The 25,609-nt window shown below is 38.4% G+C and overlaps 1 protein-coding gene across 9 annotated transcripts in view; it reads left to right on the top strand.

The window, feature by feature from the left end:
- The window catches only part of NFIB (nuclear factor I B), a 274,513-nt gene extending 255,354 nt beyond the window's left edge, over positions 1-19,159 (top strand). For 6 of the 9 annotated variants that reach the window (XM_080371876.1, XM_080371871.1, XM_080371870.1 and 3 more), the window contains 2 exons: positions 1,463-1,551; positions 12,416-19,159. In XM_080371876.1, the coding sequence (XP_080228002.1) occupies positions 1,463-1,551; positions 12,416-12,545 (219 nt within the window). In that variant the 3' untranslated portion in view covers positions 12,546-19,159. The remainder of the gene's footprint in view (positions 1-1,462; positions 1,552-12,415) is intronic. The other 3 variants (XM_080371878.1, XM_080371875.1, XM_080371874.1) reach the window with 1 other exon arrangement.
- The last annotated feature ends 6,450 nt before the right edge of the window (positions 19,160-25,609 follow it).

Below are 25,609 nucleotides of genomic sequence, written 5' to 3'. Positions count from 1 at the left end.
AATCTACTGTACACTGAGTAAACGAGCTAACATATTTTACTGTCTTCAATATTAAAATCAGGTTTACAATACTGTTTTGTGTAGTGACGAAACCAAATATTTACTTACTCCTTTCTTTAAACATATTTAATGTATTATTCACAGTTACCTCTAGCAAACTTTTTGACTGCATGTTTCCTTTTCTGGTTAATTTCATGTGTTTTAGTCATGCTTTTAATGGCCTTTAGAAGGTCCTTTGGAGTTCTTTAGATAACAAACAAGAAACAATCCAATGAAAACACCAGACACTAACACTTCCATTTCTCAGACCTTAATAGCAGGAAGCTTATGAGTCTTAACAGTCAGACAGGGTCAGGTTTGCAATATTGTCTTGTCCTCAGCATTTGTATTTTTCAGGAAAAGACTGCAATTAATTGTGCTCCTGTGCAAATAGTTTATTGTAGATTGTTTGTTGTAGCCTGTGCTATCTAAAGACTGTGAAATATGGATAGAGAAAACTGAAATACACAGAATGCAATTAAACTCAGCAACAACATTATCTTCAATTCAGAGTGCTGTATCATACGCAGTGGTACAGCACTTTATGTACAGCATGACTATACAGAGGTTAAAATGTATGTTTCTTCACAGGCCAGATAAGTTCACTTTCTTAAACTTAAAAATAAGCAGTATATAATTTCAATAAATCTGCTAACACTATAGAGCAGCTGTTAAATAAACAGAGCTATACAGGGTTGCTTGAACAATCTGTGAAGGCAGAACTGATGATTTGAGGATCTGGGAAGAATTTGTTTCAGCAAACATTTAGTACATTCCTTATTATATTAAAATACAATAAAGTATTTTAAATGCTATTATTCTTAGACTAAAGCAAGATTAGGTCATTTTATCACCTCCTGCTAAGTAATACCACTTTCAGTAACACTAGATTAATAAACTTCATTTACAAAATACCTTTACCCTTCTTAAATAGCAAGATAAGGACATACTGTTTGTTTAATTTGAGCAAATTTTCTATAAATTGCATGTCTTCTATGTTTCACGAAATGCATGCTACAAGATATTGATTATATTTGACCTTTACTTAATACACATTATATAGAGCATTGCTTAGAGAAAACAGCATTTTTATTTCCTTTCTTAAAGTATCTTGCTATTGAATATTAACATTTCCTTTTATTCCAGCTCAGTTTGTAATCTAATAATGGCTAATTGTTATGTGCTAAACACTAGTTACTCTTTTATGCTTTATTAAAAGAGGAGCATATTAAAGTAGCATTATCTTAAGCAAATCTATAGGATTTATTTCTCAGAATAAGTTTGTTTGTTTTATTTTTTAAAGTTACTTCTTCAGAAAGTAAGGCTTTTGCCATGTACAGTACTAGTTTGCATGTATTCATTTAAATACTAAAAACTGTAGTACTGCTCAATCCATATCTGACTGCTAGGTTTCAATTGACAGCTGAGAATTTGTGACTGGACCATGAATCAAAACGGCAGGCATTTATACCCCAGTGCCAGTGAGGATACATTGGGAATTACTTGGCAAAGGTAACATTTTAATTATTTCCACCTCTACACCACCTCTAAAAAAGTTGCATTGAGCTACAGTATCTGTTTTAGTGGGCTTCCAGAGGAATATGTGATAGGACTTGATCAAAACACACGTGTAACATGTCTCACATACATATTCAGGTTGTCTTTAGCGTACGCTGAATTTAGAAATTACCTTATTTAAGCACCTGGAATGACAATGCTTTACTGTCAAATGCAGAAGGTTTGTAAACTGAAGGGAATAGTGATCTTAGGCTTTAAAATTGAAAATGTTGTTTGCAGAATTAAACATTATGTCTTGGGTGGCTCATTAGTTAACACAAAGAAAATGGTGCTGTTGGAGGTATAGATAAGTATAATAATAAATGTCTGAGGTGGTGGTAGTTTTGGACAATGAATAACCATACTAGTCATAGAGATTTTTTCTGACTAATTGGCTGATGTAGATTTAGGTCACTAACATGTACCTGAAGGTAAGATATAAACCATGTAATTTCTCAGCTAGATAACAGAATAATTGATTTACACAAAATTGATTTATACAAAATTGATTTACACAAATAATGATTTACATAAAAGAGAGTTTTATCCTGTATGAAAAAAACCAAATAATAAATAAAACCAATTAACCTTTGTTACATTAAAAATTACTCATTATTATCTTTTACATATCTTGGTATATAATGAATTATGGTAACTGTAGAGGGGTGTGTGTCTAAATAGGTGTGTAAACAAATTGGCACAGTTGTGATATGTCAGTTTTTCACCTTTTTCATGTGCAGGATTATCTGCAACACTCAACAGTTAATGGGGGTTGTACATGTAAAGCCTGCAGGCTGGGAGCCTGTCAGATGAAATATTAGCTACTCATTCTCAAAATAATTTTAAATACTTCTTGAACATTTGTGTGCACATTAAAGTACACGTACTTATGAGTAGTTCAAGTATGTGTGTGAATTTGAGTGTGTGTATGTGTTAGGTACAAAATTGCTTTGGTGCACTGTATTGTAATGTGGTTTACTAGGAGGTTTGGTTTTTTTCAGTATCAACTTGGTTAATTATGGAATTGGAAAATTGGTGCTATTTACAAATCTGAAGTTTAAATACCTTGAATATTTTTGCCTTACTTTTCCTTTTTGCAAATTTTCTGAAATAATATTTTAAATCTGGAGGAACTGTGGTGGACAAACAAGGTGTTGTCATTTTTTCCCTTATAGATTAATTGGCACAATGGAAAATTAGCTAATGGATTCGCCTCATCTCCTCAGAGGCTGTGATTTATGTTATAAATCCCCATCATGCAGTAATTGCCACAGTTTTCAATGTACTGCCAAGAGTGAATCCAAACTGAGCTAGTATAGCACAGAGAGGGTGATTTATTCTCCCACTACAAAGGGTGTTGCTAACAGGCTAAAGGGTTTTCCCAAGAGGCGTTAGGAAATCTTATCAGAACTGCCTATCTAGGAATATCCTTCAATGCTTTCTATCAGTCATCACTTGAGCCCTTTCTAAAGTAGTGCCAGTTCATACCAGCTGAAGCACTCTCTCAGTGTTTGCTGAATTCTCTTTTTCAGTACTCAATCACACAAGACCCCTGGGTATAAATTATGAAAAGAAAGGAAAGGGGTAAAAAGATTCCTAGCCAATGACCAAGGAAACTTTGGTGATGCATATAATAAGCACCCTCCATGATCCACTCACCTTCATAGACAAAACTGGTTTGCAGGTTGCTCCCAGAGTTCTGCCTGGCAGTTTGACCCAACAAGCACACAAAAGTGCTGCCAGGTGAGCTTGGGCACAAATTTGCTATGAGCATCTCTTTAGAGGCCTAGGATACACTACTTGGCCTTGAGTTAAACACAGCCTTGGAAGACAAAGAGACAAACCGTTGGTTCTCCCGAAGTTAGACGGCTTTTAGGATTTGAGCTTTGCAATAATACAACATTATTCAAATCCCGTGCAGGTAAGACTGTAAGAGAAATGATACCTGCTCAGGCTAAGGAGCCCTTCTAACACTAAAAAAAGAATGTACTGGAAAAGAAATTGTTTCTTGTTGGCAAAGAAATATATTCTAGTCCAGCCAGTATAGTTTTTGCCCACAAAGTGATTTGGTAAATGTTTGTATGATTTCCTCAAATCTGCAGTGCTCATTTTGATGGTACTTGATCTGACCTTTTACAGCACGCTTTTGTGGTTGTTTTAGGTATACTGATTTTTCAGAAATGTCATTGACCTTAAGAAGGTAAAAAAGTTGGCAGTGCCTCAGTGTTAGCTGTCCTGTCTCAACAGAAATCAGGTAGCAGAGCAGGCCAAGCTGAAAGCTTTGCCATGCAGTGTTGCTGGTGAAACAGACGCTGGAAACGGGCAGAGTGAATGATGATAAAGCCTCAGTTATTTCTGTGTTCTTTGCCTTATAAGTAGCTGCCTGTCATACCTGGTAGTAGATATTATGCATAGATTTTAAATTATGATATGTAGATTTCAAAATATATTTTCTGGGTTTTTCTTTCCTTATAAAATTATGTATCTGTTGGCATTGAAGCATATGCAACAGACTGAACTTTGGAAGAAAAAAAAGGAAAAAAAAAAAAAGAAAGAGACTATGAATAATACCAGATCAGAAAAAGAAACAAACCCAAACTGCAAAGCTTTAAGTCATCAATGCACCATTTTCTTCAAAACCAGAAGACTTTCAGGGCGTACTGATAATAAAAACTAGATTAATACTTTCCTTAGCTGAATTAAACTTTCTAGTATCTTTAATAGAAATACTTATATAAAACATGCTATGAGCATTCTGAAAAAAAGGGAAAAACCCCCAGTTATTTGGTACGATATTTGGCAGTAGTAATTTTTATTTTGCTCCTGATACCCTAACCATGTACAGTTACATGTTTTTGTTGCTTGCATTAGCATTTGCGGTAAATATTTTATTATGTCTGCTGAATTTTGAACAACATTTAAGCACATCATTGGAATGACATTCTCAAGTTCTTTTAAGACCATTTAGGTCAATTTTTTGATGTACATATGAAGAAGATACTAAGACTCCATTAAATTAAAACCAACCTTCTTTTTTCATAACTACGATTCTGTGGTGTTTTCCTAGAGACAGAAGGTGAGGGGAAACTGTGAAAATCTGAAAATCTGTAGGGCTCAATTAGGAAAGTACAGTCTCAGTTGCTACGTGAGAGCAAGAACATATGCAACAAGTAAACTTAAGACATGAATGAGTGAGAGTGAGACAAAGTGTGTGTGTAAGTCTGATAACATGAGCTTGAACTTGAATCAGCTACTCATTATGCCGCTATTAATTCCAATGGGACCACTCATAAAAGCTGGCACGATGGGTCTTTTTTAGAGCATTTTGAGTGTTCACATCTTTCACAGACTGTAAACAAATTTTCATTGCCCAAGTGTATCTTTTAACTTTGTTATTGCCAAATATATTTTTATTCCCAACTATTGTTATGTACATTCATTTTTTCAACACTTTCTGTGTTATTTTTATGGGTTAGCTGTTACTTTAACATTACTTTTACACTACTCAGGCAAGTGTACTATGTTAGCATTTCCTGCTTTCTGTCTTTTATCTTGACACATAAGCATAGTACAACAGCTTGTTTGTTCCTGAAGGTGCTGAGGGGGAGCTGTGTTCTCAGCATGCTGAATTTCCTTCTCAACTCTAGCTGTGGGGATATTCAGCTTTCCAAGCATCATTTTTTCCACCCAGCACCACTCTGGGTTTATGATAATAATGCTGATAAGGAAGGCAAATGGGATAATCTCAGATTTGTGAAAGCAGTAGAAGGGAAATTGAGAATGGGTGCAGGTTGCCTTTGTAGCACAGTACCTCATCTGTTTGGTATTGAGTGAAGGCATAGCTGAAGTAACACAGCCAGCAGCATTCCTGTGGCAAGCACATTCTGGCAAACAGAAACACCTGTTAGAGCAATGGTTCATACCCTCTGCCCCCCAACCCCATTCCCCTGGGTGACATTTTGGAATAGAAGTATTAATTCATTACAGTTTAAGAATAAAAACGCTGAAGTATACCCATTGTAAAAGTATCATAGGAAAAAACCTAATGATTTCTGGTCTTTATCAATTTAAATTGCTAACTCTAATAGTTTTGTCCAACTCTGTAATGCAGAAAGATGTGCAGAACATTATGTTTCCTCTCCATCTAGGCAAACATCTTCAGAACACTTCCTAAGACATTAATTGTATTCAAGCCAGACTTGCATGCTGCCATTCCACAGGAAATGGGTCAGCAATCCATTAAGATGCCATTATATAATCTAATTTGGAACTTAATCTCTAAATTAACCATGCTCTATACTTGAAGCATACTTGAGAGAAAGAAAAAAAGTTTATGTTTGAATCGATAGGGGAGCCGAAGCGTGAAGAAGGCTGTTTGTTTTTTCTGTAGCTGTGGTCACGTCTCAAGCCGTCTGGTAACCAGGAGAAACCAGACATGATGTAATTCCAGATTGAACTTGAACTTCAGGGACTTAGAATGGGGGAACAATGGACCGTAGGAATCAATAATGTCCATTTTCCACATGATTATGTTTGGAGCTTTAAGTTAACCTTTATGGGAGAAGCAGCAAGAACTGCAGTGTGACCAAAATGAATGAGATGATCCAGAAGCAAGATACTAAAGTAAAGAAAACAACTTCAGTAATATTTTCTGAGCAGCACTGCAGATTCCAGCAGGATTAGGAAAGTTCCCGCTCTGCAGTGAACTGGTTGCCTGTTCTGAGCTCTCTTTGTTCGCTTAGGTAGGACAAACTTAATCTTATGTTTCCTGTCAGATGGTTTTTGGCAGCACTGCAAGGGAAGGAGGAGCATATTACAGACAATTCCCAAGTGTAAACTGTATCTTTAACCCCTTGGTTACTCCAGTTTTCTACTTGATCATCTTTACCTTCAATTGTTTGTTTCTTGTTTTGAAGCTGTAAAATTACACTGTTGGGTTGTTGGTTGTTTGGGTTTTCTTTCTTTCTTTTTTTTTTTTTTTTTTTTTGTGCAGTTAGGATTATCTGCATTACTATTTGGATATGCTAAATTGATAAATAGACTTTTAGTCATATATTTAAAAGTGCTAAGAGTCAAAAGTAACAGATTGAAATGTGAAATGGTAATATTTGGGGAAAAACCAGCGTAGGTGTAGGAAGTGGAAAGTCAGTTTTTCATAAGCAGCCCCAGTAGTCTTTCATTACCCAAGCCCATGTTCTCCATGGTTTGGCTCTATAAGGCACCCCTCCACTTGGTCATAGCCCCCCTCTGTGCACTTGCATGTTTGCCAACTTCCTTTAGCCCTGTTGCTGCATCAAACACTTGGGCATGTGTCATCCAGAGCGTAGCATGGACATGCACCATTTCTTTGGGTCCTCCTCTGCTGTGGATTTTCCTTGTTTGTGATGGGCTCTGTGGCCTCTTCCAGATCTTTCCTTGTCTATTTTTGCTACACTATCACAAAAAGGGGTCTGCTGAGAGTAGAGTAAGTGTCCTTGCAGCAGAATTTCCTTTTCCCTAATCTGGGCATAAATCAATAGGTCTTTACCTCCTCCATCTGCTAGATGGGTGGTATGTGCCTGCTAAACTACAAAAGTCATCCTAAATTAAGCTGAGATATACTTAAGATATCTCTTGAAATAAATGTTCACCTTGGAGGTGAAATTTGGCAGCTGTTTAACTACAGATACCAGTTTAGAATGGTAACAGAAGTACCCCATTAAGGAGATGCCAGAGGGGTGGTTATTCTTTTGGCAAAAATTCAGAAAGGGGAATTTAGCCAGGGCACTGAGGTTAGCACAGTTGTGTTTCCAAAGTTCATATAATCGTAACAATTTGAAATGGTAAAGTTCCCTGTTCTTGTATGCTTGAGCACTTGCTTAGTACCGAGACAGATGAAACTTGCTAGTGACTTGCAAGTGCCGCTTCTCTCAACATCAAAGGCATTTCTACCTTTTCTGTCCAAATAGTGACCTGGCATGATCTGATCTACCTTACCTAAGCTAGTGTGTTCATTCACAAGGTAGTATCAGTGCAAGAAGAAAACAGTGGTTTAGGTGTGCGTTCAAGATGGTGAAATACTCTTACACACTTCTGAAGCTGTAATAGAAGATACTAACTGGTGGAAAATAGGAATCTTAAAATCCTTGAGATTCACTCAGATCTGATTGGATTTATTTTTTATTGCATTTAGTTAATTGTTTAACATTATTATATTCTTTATGTTATTATAACCTCTGAAACGGACTGTATGTACATATAATGTTAGTAAAGCCTGTGCTCCATTCCAGTAATATTTTAATCAGAGGTTCTTGAAACAGCAATTATTATCTTTATGAGGAAATCATGGCAGAAATCTTGATTGAATTAACATGTGAAAACTGTAATGGAAACTGTAATGGAGAATGTTAACCCTGTAGGATGCTTGCAGAATTTTCCTTTGCTATTTTGTTACATTTGAACAGGTAAATACATTATACTTGTCATGGATAGAGAGGGAACTGATGACTGCTAACACACCTGACAGTCTAGTTATGGTGAGAGAAAACTGTTTCTGGTAATGAAATTAATTAGAGGTATAATGCTTCAGGAAGGTGGTCCTGCAAATCATATTCTCTCACAAAGCCTACTAGTCTGAATTCCACAACAATATCTGATAGGGCTTCTCATGTAATTTTCTTCAAAACTTAGCCTAGAGCAGGTTTTTTGAGGGCTCACTTCATAACCCAAGGGACAGGCATATTGTAACTCTGTCAGTTCAGGGTTCATAGATTTCCTCAGGAGCAATGAGCTGTAGAGTGGGGTAGACCTGCTTTATTCCATGCTTTCTATTTAATACAAAGCTTTTTTATCTGAAGTAGAAACCACATGGACAAAGGGACATCTTATTAACTTCTGCAAGGACAACCAGCTCACCTGTGTCCTAGGCAATGGAAAGAGTTTTGGCTGCCGCTGTGTTGAGGCACTTATGAACAGAAACAGAGCATTACCTCTGCTTTCGTGAGACCTAGGGCTGGAAGTTTACCTGGGACTTACACAAGTGCTGGATAGTGTGACGAAGGGAAAGGTGTGTTACCCTTGCCTGCTGTTCCCACCCGTGTGTGTACCCCCAGGCAGAGTTTGCCTTGCAGTCTGCAGTAACTGGGGCTTCTGCTAGGACGCTCTGCAGGGAAACCGTAGGTGGTTTTCATGGCAGAAGCTAATCCATGCAATGCTCACAGAGGTGCCTTCAGACCAGGTTTGAGAAAGCTGACAGGAGACCTTGCTCTGCCGGGCTGTCAGTCTGGCTTGGCTGCACACAGGAGCACTGGGGAGCTACAAAGCAGGGTGTGGCTCATATGATAGCTGGAAGTTCAATTACATTTACTGTAAATGTAATGGGTTATGTGGGAATGCTGGATAGACAACCATGAATATGTAGCTTAGCAGAGCCTGAGTTACCATTTTGGTTGTTCTTTGTATCATAGCTGTTCTCAAAGCTGTGTGCTGTTAGCACTGTTCAACTCAGGAACTTGCGTTCAGATTTCCTCTTTTTGTTTGCAGTAAAGAGCTGGCACTGGCATTGGCGTTAGATCAGACTGCAGTATGGTAAGGTTAGCTTCCAAACTACAGCCACAGCTCATCAAGCCTTGAAGATCAGGGCTTAGGAAGGGCTAGCAAACAGAGGGGATGGCCTGTCCTTCACGGCTGCTGCTGGGGCCAGCTGCTGCCTGGCGGGTGCGTGTAGATCGGGGAGTTCAGCCTGCCATCAGAGGTGTCCAGGGCGATGGCTTTTCCAGCCTCCACACGCAGATGACACGTAGCTGTCCTGGCACCGTGGGGTGCTCCGTGGTCTGCACCATTGCCTCTGGCTGACAGTGGCTCTGTGTGAGCACTGTGAGAGGCTTCTGAAACTCCTGTGAGACCTATCTGTGAAATCCTATGGACTCTACACAGTGTTAACGCGGAAGATTTATTACTCCTTGAAGACTGATAAACAGCATTGATGAATTTGTTGCAATCCACATTTTTGTTATGGTTGTAATATAAGGTGGGAGGCTTGAAAGATTTAGATAAATACCTGTATTAAATTTGTAGGTCATATGGCAACAACAGACTTATTAGTCACTTGCTACAACTTATTTTTATTGAGCACTTTCCACAAAATCAAGGTATCTTTCTCCTGTAAGAAAGCTGCTACAAATAGTAATTTGCTTTTCATTAGCACTGACTGCTTTCCTTCTGCTGTGATCTTTAGAAGGATGTAAACTTTAAAACAAAGAAAAAAGTCACATATATATGTATCCAACCACTGAAGTGTACTGTAAATCTGCAGAAAGATAACCTGGCAGCTGTGTATTTAGCCTTTGCAACAGAAATTGTTTAAATACCATGTTGACCTCAGACAAAATTTACATTCTTTTAGTTAGTGTTCTATTTTGTTTAAAGTTCCTAAACACTCTAAATCCTATGTAACAGGACAGCAAAGAACTGTGCACTGTAAAACATATATTCAGACAGATCCTGAGAAAAAAAATCTGCTTGTTTTTTTTTATTTTTATTTTTATTACTAGTTCCTATGTTTACAAATCTCTGTGCTTGGAAACGATTTGTATTGTGCCTGTTATTTCACAATTTAACTTCTGAACATCACTGAAATCTGAAAAGGAAGGAACAAAAGATGCATTTTAAAATGAATAATGAAGGAAGATAAAGCATAAGTTGAAACAATTAATCCTCTTAAATGAAGTTCTGGTATTAAATTTTTCAAAAAAACTTAATCTTTTCATGAGATCATATTGGAAAAATCTTTCATGCATAACTGGTTTTAAGTCTTTGTGGATATGTTGAGATTTGCAGTGTAACTGTGATTTTTGAATCCTAAAAGGGGTTATTTCTCCAACAAGAGAATTTATGTTATTTGTAATAGTCAATAGAACTTGAAAAAATAAAGTTAAAATCTTTAAATAAACATAGTAGCTGATATTAGATTTTGAAAATATAGCAAGGTTTTCCTGATTTCTGAAGAGGATGAAATTCCGCAGATTTTCAGGTGCCCTTCAAGAGTATACCCAGCTGGAAAAAAAACAGCACCCCTATTGAATAATATTTGTACTTCAGTCTTTTAAAATACATTCAGCTATTCATATTTCTTACATTTCCTTGAGGAAAAAAAATAGTCCTGCTCCTTTCAGAGTTTGACCATCATTGAGATAAGCAGGTCAGCAATTTTTTCCACTATTTTTGTTTGTAAAAAAGAGCATCTGAAATTAATTGTTAGGAGTCAAAATAGTAAATTAACAGGTTTAGAGAGGTAAAGAGTATCAAACAGGAGTAAATGACAGAAGCTGTATTATTTTTAATATAAAAGAACTGAGGAATGTGTCCCCTGGATTTCACAAAGTAAGTTGACCTCTTTCGTTAATGTTCATACAGCAGCAACTGAAAGGTTCACAGAAATCTCTAAGTGTAACGTAGTTATTCCATACACATTTAAAATAGATTAAAAGAGTCTGTTTTCCTCTTTACAACCAATGCCACAGAGGTGCATCTGCTCATCCAGGGAGAGAGCAGTGCGGAGGGGTGATCAAAGACAGAGAAGGAAAAAAACTTGTCCTCCACAAAACATATGTTGGAGGTTTTAGTCTTCGGATGTGTTGTCATGAAGTTCAACAGTCTAATCCCAATGTGTATTCCCAAGTAAGCCGTTGTGTTTGTGTAAACACCTAGTGTGGAGAAAAACTCAATACAATGAAATGCGGGGAAAGCATGTGTTTGCATGCTGGGTGTCTGGTTCTGGTGTTAGTTGTTTGGCAATGACCGCTGACATAACAATGCTGGTTTTCTTCTGAATAAATTTGACAAGACTTTCCCTAAAGTCCATTATTCCTGGGTTGCCAGAAATACATCTGAGGAAAAGGCTATTTGGGGTCTGCTCTGGTACTGAGTAGGCAGCTGAGGTCTTTCTTTGAGTATCCATCTTGCAAATACTGTTGGGTACAGTACTTACTAATAGTTGGTGCCTGGTAAATATATGAATGTCATTAGGACTTAAGCTCCTTGGTGAGAGAGTGCTTTTGAAAAGATGACTGAAGTTCCAAAGTCATTGAATTACCTTTGAAAACATTTTCTTTTTCAGGTGTTTGTTGCAAAATTTGTGGTACTCACTGCTATGCTTGACTCACGGCTACCCTTGGCTGCTAGTGTTCACATGATTGGGACCCATGTTATCCAGCGTTCCTTAGGCACTGATACTTTAGGGAAAAATCTGTAAAGAAAACAGGTTTTTTGAATATTAAAGGTCTTTTATTCTCATGGGGACCCAGGCACCTCAGAGGCACATCTTGGGACTGAGACAAGATAAACTGCCGAGTTGTGAGAGGGTGGGAAATTGCACAGGAGGCTTAACCACTGAACCCTTGTGTTCTTGAAAACAGGAACCCATACACCATAGTGTATCCACTAGCTCTTGAATAACATCTGTGATGCTACATAGTGTCACTTGTACAGTTTAGTTGTGCCTGCTCTGTGTATTTACATCTGAAACTTTTTTGGACTTTCATAAACAAACAGGCCACTTAGTGTAAGGGAGCAGTAATACTGCTGGTAACTGGGATCATTGCAATTACTCTTCTTTCAAATAAGTCATGCTTTCACAAAAGAAAACTGTGAAGTAGAATCTCAAGTAATATTCAAAAATTTGGTGTCTTGTTTTATCTGAAGTAGTGCTATTAATACTGAATATTAACCTAACTATAATTCAAATTAATTGTGTTCTAGTTTTTGCATCATATTTAATTTATGTTTTGGTTTTTTTTCTCTCTCTTTCTCTCTCTTGTTATCTTTTTCCCCTTTTCAACAGTCCTGGTACCTGGGCTAGCTTGGTTCCTTTTCAAGTATCAAATAGAACACCGATCCTGCCGACAAATGTCCCAAATTATGGTTTGAACATAATTGGAGAGCCTTTCCTTCAAGCAGAAACAAGCAACTGAAGGAAAAAGATAAAAGTGAAATTAAAAAGAAAAAAAAGAAAGGAAGACAGGATGACAAAAGAAACTGAAGAAAGAAGAAAAAATAGACCAGCAACTGCAGCTCTTACAATCACTAATTCCCTTATGGTTGAAACTGAAATGACATACAAAGGGTCAATGATATTTCACTGATGGGTAGAATGCAGCCCCTGCTAAGTAGCCTTTGTTATATGAAGTCCGCTGGGAAATAGATGTTCTGTCTCTGACAATATATTTTAACTGACTTTCTAGATGCCTTAATATTTGCATGATAAGCTAGTTTTATTGGTTTAGTATTCTTGTTGTTTACGCATGGGATCACTATTCCTGGTTATCTCACAAAACAAAGGCTAGGCAGCAGCAGCAGAGCTGCAGGAGGACAAGGGCCGTGAGCCAGCCATTTTCTCCACACTCTGATTTCTAAATGTTTTAAAAAGAAGCTCTGTAGCCTTTAGTTATCAGTATGGATTTATTAAACTTTGGCCCTTAATTCAGCCTTTTCTAGTGTGTTATGCCATATGAAGTTTTCCATTGGTATGAACACACAGGCTCTGTGGAAGAAATGCCTCTAAATAGGTGAAAGTGTTATCTCCTTATGCAACAGTAAAAAAAGAAAAGGAAAAAGGTGAACGTTTTCCCCACTAAAGAAACACTTACAGAGGCAAGTGCAATTTAAAATATCATATCTAAGGGGTCATCACTATAAGTCCTTCAGCCCTTGGACTCTAAATTGAGGGGATTAAAAATAGAAATAAAAATTACTTTGAACAAACTTATTTTTCCCCTCAGTTTTTGAGGGCATTAAAAGGCATTAAATCAAGACAAATCATGTCTGAGAAAAAGAAATCGATGGAAACACAGCACTTATGTTGGTTTAGCTGCTGCCTCCACAGAGGGGTAGGATTTATTTATTTAAAGTTACTGGTTGCATCAAGAACCCATAGGGTTTACATTTTTCTGTAAAATCTGCATCTTAGAGACAAAGATATAGGCAAATCCATGTCACAAGGGCAAAGCTTACCGTTTACAAACTGGTAATACCAGGATGGGGATATGTAATATTTAAATAATGCACTCTTAATGTAAGCCTAATTACAGGGTGCTGAAAACCTGCATGGTGCTTTCAGAAGTTAGCCTTGTTCAACAATTTTCACATATTGACAGAAATATAATGTGCATGGGCAGACATTTTGCCTCTATGTCTCTTTAAAAAATAATTAAAATACTATTTCCAGTAATCCTAATTTGCACGAAGATATAATGTCCACATTACGTGCCTTGCCTTGAAATCTAAAAAATGGAAAAAAACAAAAAAAGAAAAAAAACACACAAAAAAATTGACATCACTACACTTGTTTTGCTGCATTTATTATCATTTTAAATCTTTACCATTTTTATGACAAAATATTTTGTACTCCAGATGGAAAAAAGTGTGACATCATGGATTTTTTAGACAGTTATACCTTTATCTCACATTTATAAAGCATATCATGGCTGTGTATAGTTGCCGCTTAAAAATTGTAATCGACCAGCAATATTTTCAGTATTTTGGTGTTTTTTCTATTAACCTTTCATGTTTTTCATCTTCCAATTAATATTGGGGGGAGGGGATACAAATTTATACGAATTATGCAATACCAAGTTTTGCCTATGTAGGTAGTGCTTTTAGCTGTATTGGTTATTATAGGTAAGTACACAGATTTAAAAAAAAAAAATAATGTATGCTTTTTTTGTTTGTTTTAATTGACCAAAGTGGGTACTGCTATTTTTGCAGTGTGATGAGGTCCTTTTCTGTACTGAGAGGTGGACAGGGGATTTTTTTTTATACATACATATATATATATATTCTGGGGTGGGTGGGGAGGATTTTTAACACTTTACAGTGTAGCTGTGAAGCAGTGCACCCTTAGCCAGGCAAGGGCTGCAAAGCGACTGTTCTGCCTACTGTGACAAACTTTCAAATCGGTTCCCTCTTTTTAACTTCCCACCTGGGGTGCAAGCTGAAATCATTTCTGGATTTAAAAAATAAATAATGAATTCTGTTGGAGGCAGACTTGACTTGAGGAAATTGTTTAAGTTTTCTTTTCTTGAGAAAAAGAAAAAGAAAGAGAGAGAGGCAGGCAGGGAGAGAGAGAGAGAGACAGACAGACAGACAGAGAAAGAGGCCACAGTGAGATGAAGCCTTTTCCATTCTGGCAAAGATACTGCATCCTCAAGTGTTCACGTTAGAAAATGTTTTTAGATCAGAAGGACAAAGATGCTTGCTTTGTCTAGGAGATGCATGTACAGGGCCAAAATCTTTGCTGGCATAATTCCACTGACTCCAATTGGCTCTGGAGTTGCTCCTGCAGAGAATTTGCCCTCCTTAGTCTGCTTGACTGCTAAATATTCCTTTTTTTTCCCTCTATGTCAAATGTTACACACACACAGAGCCCCACGTTTGTTAACTCACAGCATCTGAATAAGAATTTTTTAGGCTGCTCATGCTGTGTCAGAGGTTTGCAGTGACTTATCATACAGCAGGTCAGATGGAGGGCTCTGGGCTGTAGTGAGGAAGGAGTTTCTTAATGCACAGAATTAGACTTTGATGTAATTAATAAAAGTATATTTCCAGTAACATGCCATTTTGCAGATCAGTAGTGGGCATGTTGCTGGAGACCTCTTACACACCAGGGATCTTTGTGGTGTATGGCTCAATATAGGGTGAGTTTTTCTTTAAAGCACATCCTCTTATTAGGGCACAAGCAGAGGAGAATATAGACTTGTGGATATGAGATACCCTGGTGGGAAAATTAATCCCTTTACAGTTGTCTCTGCATTTTGGAGGCTTTCCTGCCCTGGAGCAGCCCTGGAGGTGCAGCTCCGACAACTGCCCCGCTGAGCGCTGGGCAGTGGCACGCCAAAGTCAGTTCCTCTGGCTCTGGCCAGTGCATGGTGGCTGGCAAGCTATAGTGGTGGCCCATCCCCATGTCTCCAGCAGGAGATGCATGTGTAGGCAGGGCCTGAGTGGCTATAAACATGGGAGCTGCAGAAAATCAAATCTCTGAGATTCATTTTTAGCTAAACTGAAAAAAAAAAAAAAAAAGAGAAAAAAAAGAAAACCCCACAGAAAAAGATAAGACACTGAAAGAAAATTATGTTCAAATTTTATGTTGCTCTTTTCCTGAGCCCCATCATAAGAATAAGAGAATTCGTTCACTAAGCACATGGCTATTGAGACTACCAAAATGTACTAGACCCACCCAGAGTGCACCTCAGGCTCTGGCCTTGTAAAACAAAGTATGTATTGTCCTTTCTGCCTGCCACTGATAACGAGCATGTTTGGGAGCCCAGGTGTGTGCTGGAGGGCTGTCCTCAATTAGTGCCACTAGCAAGGTGTCCCCCTTAAGCTTTCAATAGCACACCAGGATGAAACTGAAACAAGTTCAGGCTTCAAAGTGCAATAGTCAAAATGATGATTGCCCTTGTAGGAAGACAGATGCCTTTAAAAGAGCTTTTTTATTGTCTCTGACCTCCTGTATGAAAAAAATTGAACTTACAGATGCAATATTTTAGAAAGCAAATTGCCTTCCTTCCATGTGGATCAATTGGGTTGTTAAGCAACTGTGGGGTTTTTTTTTGTTGTTGTTTTTTTTTTTTCCACCTGCATGTCTAATAGAAATGCCTGTTGGGAAGAAAATTAACTTTTCATTGATTGCAGGTTTTGTTTTGTTTTGTTTTGGTTTTGAAATTCAGCAGTCAAAAGATTAAGCTAAGACTGAGAACTCAAATCCAGTCTCTGGCCTCCTCCTTCACCAGGAAGTGTATTCTGACTAAATCGAGCCACCCCGTTCTATGTGCACTGTTCTGCCTTTATTAAGTTGCTTTGCAGCCCTGGCCTCATGGCTGTGCCACTGAAGTGTGTTTCCCCTGGAGTGACATGAACGTTTGAGGCTTGACTAAGGAAAAAAAAAGGCAGTGAAGGAGACTGTACATAAAGACATGGCAAAAATATTAATTATAGCAATATAGTTGTGGGGTGATGTTCAGGTGGGCAGCTCCATTAAAAATATGTGAATGAATTTTGAAGCTGCAAGTAGCGAGAAGAAAGGAGGATCTTCTGAATGAACCGCCTACCTTGTAGACAGTAATTTGTACACTGTATAGTTTTGTTAAGATTTTTTTTTTAATTAAAATACCCTTGTTTGTAAAGCTAACTTTTTAACAATTATAATGGAAGTGCATGTCATTTCCATTTTTAAACAAGAATATTCTTTGTTTGGAAGCTGGACTTGGGTTAAAACTCTCCAGTTTCTTAATTTATGTATTAAAAAAAAAAATCTGTCCATGTTAGGAGTTATTTCGCAGATTTCTGTGCTTGAAAAGCACAGGTTACTAATCCTTTAAAAATGTAAATGGAGAAAAGTTATATTTTATGAAGGTTATTTTGTTGTATTTAGTATTGGAAAAGTTGGTTTTCAGAGCATTTCAAAATGTTGGACGCACCACTGTCTTTTTATTAGTATATATGGCCTTTAGCAAAAGTTTTTGTGATTGTTACATGATGGTATTTAAGATTAGGTTCACAGAGCAATTCAGGATAGGCAGAGAACTAAAACAGTACTTATGTCTCACATAGCTGTGTCCTCAGGGAGCAGAATTTTGGATTTGCAACTTGTAGCTTCATAAGGACTTAATGAAAGAGATTGCACAAGGACATACTCAGCTGTGACACCCGAGTGTGTTCTGTATCTAAATCTAAATTATATTTACTGTGTGAGATTATGAAGGCTGCAGAAAGTTATCCCATATTCAGTGTACAGTATTCACTTTTAATGAAAAAACTCTAATGTTGCTGGCAGTAAGGCCCCCAAGCATGACATCCAATATAGTTTACACGATCCTGTCAAGGTCTTTTGTTAACATTAACCAGCTGCATGCTCCTGGATTTTTTTATTGGTTTTCTATAGAAAACTTAAAAAAAAAAAAGAGAGAGAGAGTAAAATCATATGCAGGCTAATCAAGTTAAACAGGAAAAGCTCAAAGTTGAATGTTCTACTCCATGCTGAAGGAGCTGAAAACTGTCTCCTTATTTTGCACTTTCTGCTAGTTACCCAGTTTTTTCTAATTCCTCAAGATTGTGTGGGTGTGGTGGAGCACTGCAGTTGGAGGATAACATGGACCACTGATTTTGCCCTTTAACCCTGCACCATAACCTTTGCATCAGCCAAACTTATTGCCATGACAACTCTTTGTACTGTTTCCATGCCACAGCTCTGTTGGTCACATTGTTAATAGTAAAGGGGACAAGTTGGAGACGGTCAATTTTTACATTTTTTGTTGCAATTTTTTCTTCAATGGTTGTAAGTAGTTATTTTTTTTTATGATAAAAGGGTTCACTAGTTAGTACTCTTTAGAAATATCTGTGTGTTGCAATTCAAATGTATGTTGAATTTGTGAAAAGGGCTTCAGTGCCACTAGCATTATAATATCTTAGAATAAGCCTTTGATACTTTTATTGCATGATACAGTAACAGTAAGACAAAAGGTGGCCTAAATAAAGTGAGGGCAGTGTGAGCTAGTGACACTAAAGCCAGTCTTTGTATTACTGTATTTTTGACAGAATGGTTTTGCAAACTGTGCTACAGGGACTGATGTGGCAAATGTATCTCTATATGCAGAAGGAAGTTTTTTAAGAAGTATGGCTTATTATGCATTCTTCATTGAGGGCATTGAAGTTGCATGGACTGATAAAAGTTGATGCAAAATGAGAAAGAAACAAAAACCAGCAAAATGTTTACCAAAAAACTCAAACAAATGAGCAGTGCCTGTTCAATTTCACAGTCTCTGTTGAGTTCAGTTGTAAATATGTTTCAGATAACATTTTCTTCAATAAAATAAAATAAAATAAAAATCTCTACAACATTGTAGAATGTGAGGGGTTCCTCAGTCCCAGGCATAGGCATCTCAAGAGCTGCATTAGATTATGTCTTCATCAAGCTGTTAATTTGTGCTTATATCATATAGATCTTTTAGTAAGCTGGGAAGAGGCACCCCATCTCAATGATATTTCTCTGAGAACAACTTTTGTAGGGCTGTGTGTTTCTTTAGATACAATTAGTACAACTGTAGGTGACAAGTAGTCAGTTATTGCTTGCTAGCTACACACCAGGGTTGATCCACTTTAAAACTTCTGGCATTTTTCCCCATACTGTAGGCCATAAATCCTGAAGGTTACATTTTAATTAAAAAGAAGGTGCGTGCACAGTCTGTGTAATGAACCTTCACTCATAGGATGCATTACAATACAGCTACTTAATTTTGGAATTAGAGCCCTCTGGCATCAGACCTGTTTTTAGCCTGAGTGTTAACAAAGGTTTTTATTGTGCCTGGTTGGAGGATAATAATGTTCTTTTTGGTACTTTTTTTTAGGTTACAAATGAACTCAACTGCCACAAGTTTTAAACTGGTGTAAATCAAGCTTGACTTAATGTGATTGTTACTGTTATATCCAGCCTATACTGCTAGCAGCTGCTCATACTGCAGTCAATTACTGGAAGCGGATATATTTCCTATGCAAAAACTGTTTAAACAATAAAAATGAGCTATGCTACAGACCCTGGCCTTATGTTTTCTTTTCTATCTCTAAGTGTCATAGTCAGTAGTATCTTAGAAACTAACCTTAAAGCTTGTACCCTGATAGCATGGCACAACTTGCTAGGTTTAACATGCTTGTTTGCATACATTTTGGCTTAGTGGTAACACTATAAAGGGAGGAGAACAGAAACAAAAGGAGATATATTCAAATAATCAGCTCAGTTTAAAAGGTTATATTTCATTTTCATCATCATGTTTTACCAGCCCTAGTAACTACAGAGGTGACCTGAAGTGCTTCTGCTGTGATGTAAGATTGAGCATGATAGCGGAAGGGGCAGGAGACCTCTGTTTTCTTTCAATGTTATTGACTTGGTGACGGACAGTAAATCTTTGATTTCTTAACAGCCCTCATGATACATTTTCATTACATGTAGACAGCAAGATCCAGTCTTCCCAAACTTCTTCCTGACTTCAGAAAGCTTTATTTTGAGTCAAGGTCTCCATGAAAGAAGAATTCTTTCTTCTAAGTGTGAATTAACTGTATGTATGGGACGTTTCATTCAGCTCATGTTCCTGGAAGTATAATGTTTTCTTATTGCAACGGTCAGCAAGTAGCATGTATATGGTCAAGAGGTGACTGACTAGATCACAATATAAAGACTTAAAATGGATTCTATAAAAATCCTCAGATTTTGTCCCACAGTGAAGCTAAACAACTCTCTGTCTACTTAGATAAAAATATTCTGCAAGTTCTAAAGCATAAGCTTTATCCAGTTTCAACTATTAGTGTGAAAAACGTAAAATTATATTTCCCTACTGGTCTGTTTACACAAAGACCATTTGTTTATTAAATGTACTAGTTTTTCTGTAAATGGCCCTTTGTTGTATTTCTGTCTCTCAAAAACAAATCATCAGGCACTGAAAAGTTAGGAAATTCTACCAATTTGTCCTGCTAGAGTTTCCTTGAATGCTGTCATTTTGACATGATTTTAAAACTATGTTAAGGACTTCAGGTTCCCTGTCTAAAACTCCAAAACAGAAAACCTTCTTGCATGACCCAGAGATGCTTAAATTCAGTTCTGCCTCCCTTGTCTGATAAGGAAATTCCCTACTATTCCAGCTACTCTGCAGCCAACTGCAAAGCAGCCCACTGCTGTATACAATTCACCAGACTCCTGCAGCAAGCTTCTGACATGACTTTGGTCTTCCACTGCATGCATGCCAGCTGCACAATGGCACTGATGCCAATAGTTCAGGACAGCAGCAGCTGCTCACGCTGCCAGTGCCAGAGCCAGCGCTGCAATGCAATGCTCAAGATATGCAATGTAGTGCCCATAAGGCGTAGGAAGGAGAGCATGCAAAGGAGACCGTGATTTGCAACTTCATGGTGAAGTAGTGCTGAGGTGAGGAAGCTCCTGGTTCTGGCCTTTCTGCTTTCCCATTTTTGGGGGTTTTCTAGCTTTCTGTGGAGAAGCAGACAATCCATGGGTTGGTGTTCAATGTCTTTTTTTTTAATTCCAGTGTTACTTTTGTGTGCTTTCACATGAGCTTAAAAAGCTATAATTGAAAGAACAGAAATCTTGCCACCAGATCCAAACACATGTACAAGCAGCAAGGTAGAAATGTACAGTGCCACCTTACAGTTTTTTTTGCCACTGAAGACATTAAACAAAGTTGTTAACTCTTCCATGTATGGGTTTCTTTTTGAGTCTTAAATTTGTCTTTCTATTCCAGTTAGTGACCTAAATTTGTGTATTACAGCTGTTGTACAATCAGCTTCTGACTGATTGGGCAAAGCTGAAAACAAACAAAGTCTCGGCTTCTTGCTTGTAATCATGGGCCCACGGGCATCTGTTTCCTTGGGGATGAAGGCACTGAGTGCTAGGGGACCCTTGGGAGTGTTTAGTTGTCAGAATCTGAGTCACATCCACGAGTGTCTAAGGCTATTGAATGCTCGGGGCTGAACCAAGCTTTGTCTGTACTTTGCTGGAGGAAAAAAAGGCTCATTGCTGCTATCCAGGTAACTGTCATGCCCCTTCTCCATCTCCGTTTAAAAGAGCAGCAGCCTTAAGTCTTTCTGGTAAGGTAACTGCAGGATTGTTTTATAGATAGGGTACATAAAGTCACCCTCAGGAATGGCAGAACCATATCTAATGAGACTCAACAACGGAAGGCAGTCCAAGGCAAACTGTTGGCATTGCTGGTCACAATTTGACAGATGCAAGTAGGGTCTAGCAAAGGGAACTTCATTAGAAGAGCTATTCTACTTCTGCCTGATGTACATCTTTAGAACATCCACTGATGGTTTCTTTAAGGTCCTTATTGACGTGAGATCCGCCACTGCAACCAAGGCCATTGCCCACAATGTTGATTGACTGAGCTGCTGAGATCTGCAAAGATGTGTTGAAAACTGTGCAAGGATTCAGGCATGTTGAACTCAATTTACCTTTTATGGCATCACCATGACATGGTGCTCTGATCCACTTTTCTTACTATGTCCAGAGTATCAGCATGTTCTCCAGACAAAGAAGAGGGGGAACAAAATTACAGAATATTACTTGCAAAATATGAAGCTTTACATAATATGAGACGTGGTGACACCACCACTAGTCCTTCATCTCAAGCTTGACTTGCAGTTGGCCTCTGCACATGCTGTTATGTGGTATCTAAACAGAACCTGTTTCTTGAAATAGCGGGGGAAACCTGCTCCTCTAGGAGGTTGATCTGATGCCACTGGAGTCGATAGAAATCCCTCAGCTGATTTTTAACAAGGATTGTATTAGGCCTACATAGTTGGCAAGGCACCTTAATTTAGGTGAATGTGGATTTCCAGGTCTTAACATGTACACTTTCCCTGCCCCCCGCTAAAGTGGGTGCATTAGGGTGAAAGGAAGTGTTCAAAAGCAGAGCATAACTGTTTCTGCTTGCTAAGCTGATGCTCACTACTGAAACAATGGTCTCCATTGACTATATATAGCTGCACTGCAGGCTGCCAAAACCAGCACACATTGCTGTGGGCAGACAAGCAAGGAAGTCTGATACACAAGAGGACTAGGCTGGGGATAAAAGACATATCTCCCCATAACTGACAAGTCAAGCACTGCAGCACTGTGAAGCTGGAACTATATCAATTGTAAGCAGCTGTCCATTCAATTTTCAAAAACTCTCTGATCAGATAATTGCTGATGTTTCAAGACACAAACGGCGCCCCCAGTTAGACTGCTGAAATGCCTCTGAATGCGATGAGGTCACCCAAGGGTAAGTGGGGGCTTTAGTGCTTAAACACTTTTCAGACATAATTCTGGTTGTAAAACACCTCTTTCCCAAATTATTTGAGATTGAAATGTTTCCCTCAGTGTATTGTTCTGTTGCGGTATATTGGAAAATGTCATAGTTACTTACAGTGGATTTGTTTCACAGCCCAGAAAACGTGGATGTGTGAAAACTCTCAGAAGTTGAGTACATTTTTCTGTTTTCATGGACACAAAAATACAAAGATAATTATTTTTTTTTTTTAGATAGCTTTATCTCCTTCTGCCCCCCTCTCTCCCTTTAAAGTTATGTGATGTGAGAATTCACTTTGTATGTAATACCTGAAATGCCTAATGTATGCTAGTTCGTTTTAGTTTTGAACAGGAGAGGAGGACACACATCACAATAGCCATAAAATACACTTAGTAATAAGAAAATAAATATAACTCGCCTCCCCAAGTCTTCAAGTTGAGTTTTTTAAATACTTTTTGGAGAGTAATGAGCATGACAGAGCTTAGCAGCAGAATGAGCATCAACACAGTGAGGAGCTTCCTATAAATTTCCAGTAAATTATTCAGAATTGCCTGTGAAGTTATATACCTTAGTTTGTCTATAACATGTAAACACAAATGTGAATACAAACTTCCAGGTTTCTTGTGGCTAGAGTTACAGTGACTGAGATGTAGCATGTGAATTGCCCTGGAACCTTCCTGGTACCACAGAATTACACACTTGACAGGTTGCACATCAGTATTAAATGGCATTATTTGGATTAAAATTGGATGAAGATTATTAATGAATCAACTCAATCACTATGCAGACAGAAACACACTGATCATTTCTCAGAGTGCTAAATTTGCATTCATAATGTGGTTTAGCACACAGTAGCCTGCCTGTAAGTGAAATGACTTTTACTTGTGTTCTACAGTGACATGAACATTGCTGTTCTAAGCCAGCTAGTTAAACCAGTTTTCACTGTGAAATAAAAAAGTATATGTGAATACATGATTCCATCATCTTCCCCGCTAAGCCTATGCAAGTACTAACTGTATAATATTCAGGCTGTCCTGCAGCTCCTTGTTTCATGCAGCCATTTATCTTTGTGCTGAGTTCTCTGGTGTATTATTCAAAGCTCCAGGTTTGTTTGTTTGTTTTTTTACCTGCTTTTTCCTCACACTATTACTGCTTCTCTTTATGTTCAGCTCTTTCTCCCTTACAGCCATTTAAAAACATACTGTTTTCTTGCATTCATGAAGAAAAAATGTGCGGTTTTCTCCTCCTAGAGATTTATTAAAATTTCACAGTGTCTCTCTGGCCACTTAGTGGGTTTTGTTTATCAGTTCTTCTGCCTCAGAGAAATTTTCTTCAAAAAACAAAACCTCTCAAATAGTCCCCTGTGTTGTCAGAATAAGTTTTCAACACTCAGACAAGGGAAAAAAGAAACAATTTCGAACAAACACAAAGCCAAGCAAAGACAGATTGAGAAGTTTTCAAAAGTAGAGGAATGCTCAAAAAAATTTTTGATTTTAGGGTCATTTATAAAACTTTAACGGACCAAGTATGTTTTCCCATAAGGCTGGCTTCTGGAGCAGACCTTCATATCAACACAATGTCCTTGACCAGCATTTGAGTCCTCGCTGTGCCTTGCATGCTATGGTGATCCAAGGCTGTGATATGGACTTCAGAATTTGGACAAGTTAGAAATATGAATATGTAGACCCATGATGAGTTAAGGCACTTCAGATAATGTGAAAGTGAGTTAAGCTGGTCATGCAAAAGTAGCTGAAATCAGATGGTCACTTCTCACTTAGTGTCTTCTGGCCATGTTATGCTAGCATCATGCAAGGCTGAATGTCCCATTAAGGCTACCAAGCTTACTTTGCTCAGGAGCAGTCAGCAGCAAGAGCCGCAGAGTGCTAGTGAGCCCAGACTGGTGAATTGTTAGGAAGTTTCAACAGCATCTGCTATGGACAGTGTGCTCTTCCAGGCTAGCGGCTTTCCATCTGTAGTCATGAGAAACCCTGGGGTCCTGGGAATATTTGTCAAGGGGCTGTGAAAGGCAGTTAAGGAAAGAAAACTTACTGTCAACAGGCTCCAATTCACTATACAGCATCCATTAGGGTTTTTTTCAGGGTCCACAAACTGGAAAAAGTGATTTTCATGCATTCAGTGTTTTCTTAAAGTGAGGAACAGGGAAGATAAACTGAGTGGTACAATGATGGCCTTCTGGTAACTAGTTTTCCTCTTGCAACCATTAGGTTTCGAAGGAGATGTGAGAGACCGCTTCCAAGAATTTTTTAGATTTATAACACTTCTGTTCAGGCCTATATGGTTTCATGCAAGGAACAGTGTGAGGAACAGAAAGCTCTGCTATCTTATAAAAATACACTTTAATTCCTTTTACAATTCAATAGTTGTGTGGAGGGTCCCAGTGGGACAATATTTAGGTAAGACAGGAAAAGAGAGTCTTGCCCTATACTCATGGAGGAAATTTCCAAGGCTGGGCACAACACCTTACTGTGAGACATCAAAACTCTGTGTTCCCAGGGTGCTGGGGACTGGAGAGACAGACAGATGAAATACCCAGACTCACAGCTGGCTTCATAAACAACTCCTGCTGCCAGCCCTGTCCTGGTCTTCCCATGGGCTTGAAAGCCTCTACTGCAGCACACTCAGCATACCCTCTCCCCTTTCCTGACTTTGCCCTTTTTCTTCATTTACTCTGACTCCTTATTTATTCCCCACCATTCACAGTGGCAGTTTCCACTGTGTTCTCCTTGTGCCTCCTGAGGATGAGAGGTGGTGGAGTCAGATCACCCTGCCCCAGCAAGAGAGGTGGCATGCAGTGGGTGACGTGAGCTCTAGAAGGATCCCTTCCCATCACAGGGAGCAGCAGAGGGAGAAGAGATGTCAAAGCCCCACATGAGCAACTAAGGGCACCTGCAGAGATTACAAGCATGTCATCCCTCCACCTCCAACAGCACCACTTCTGCAGGGGAGCGGCTGTGGCAGGCTGCCACAGGAGCTCCTCTCCAGCCTGAATCGAGCTTGGCTCACCTGCTGCCTCAGGAGAAGCTAGGACCTGCCAGGCTCAGTCAAAATTGCATCTTCAGATCAAGGTATGTGTTCCTCCTTGGCTGCACTTAACTCCAGTTTGAACAGTGATTGCTAAAATAAACAAAAGCTGAGAGACTGTGGCAGCTGTGGCTGTGGCTGCT

Source organism: Falco punctatus, assembly GCF_963210335.1.
Source record: "Falco punctatus genome assembly, chromosome: Z".
Taxonomy (NCBI): Eukaryota; Metazoa; Chordata; class Aves; order Falconiformes; family Falconidae; genus Falco; species Falco punctatus.
Note: the sequence above shows the minus strand (reverse complement) of the source record. Positions and strands in the feature narration are given on the sequence as shown.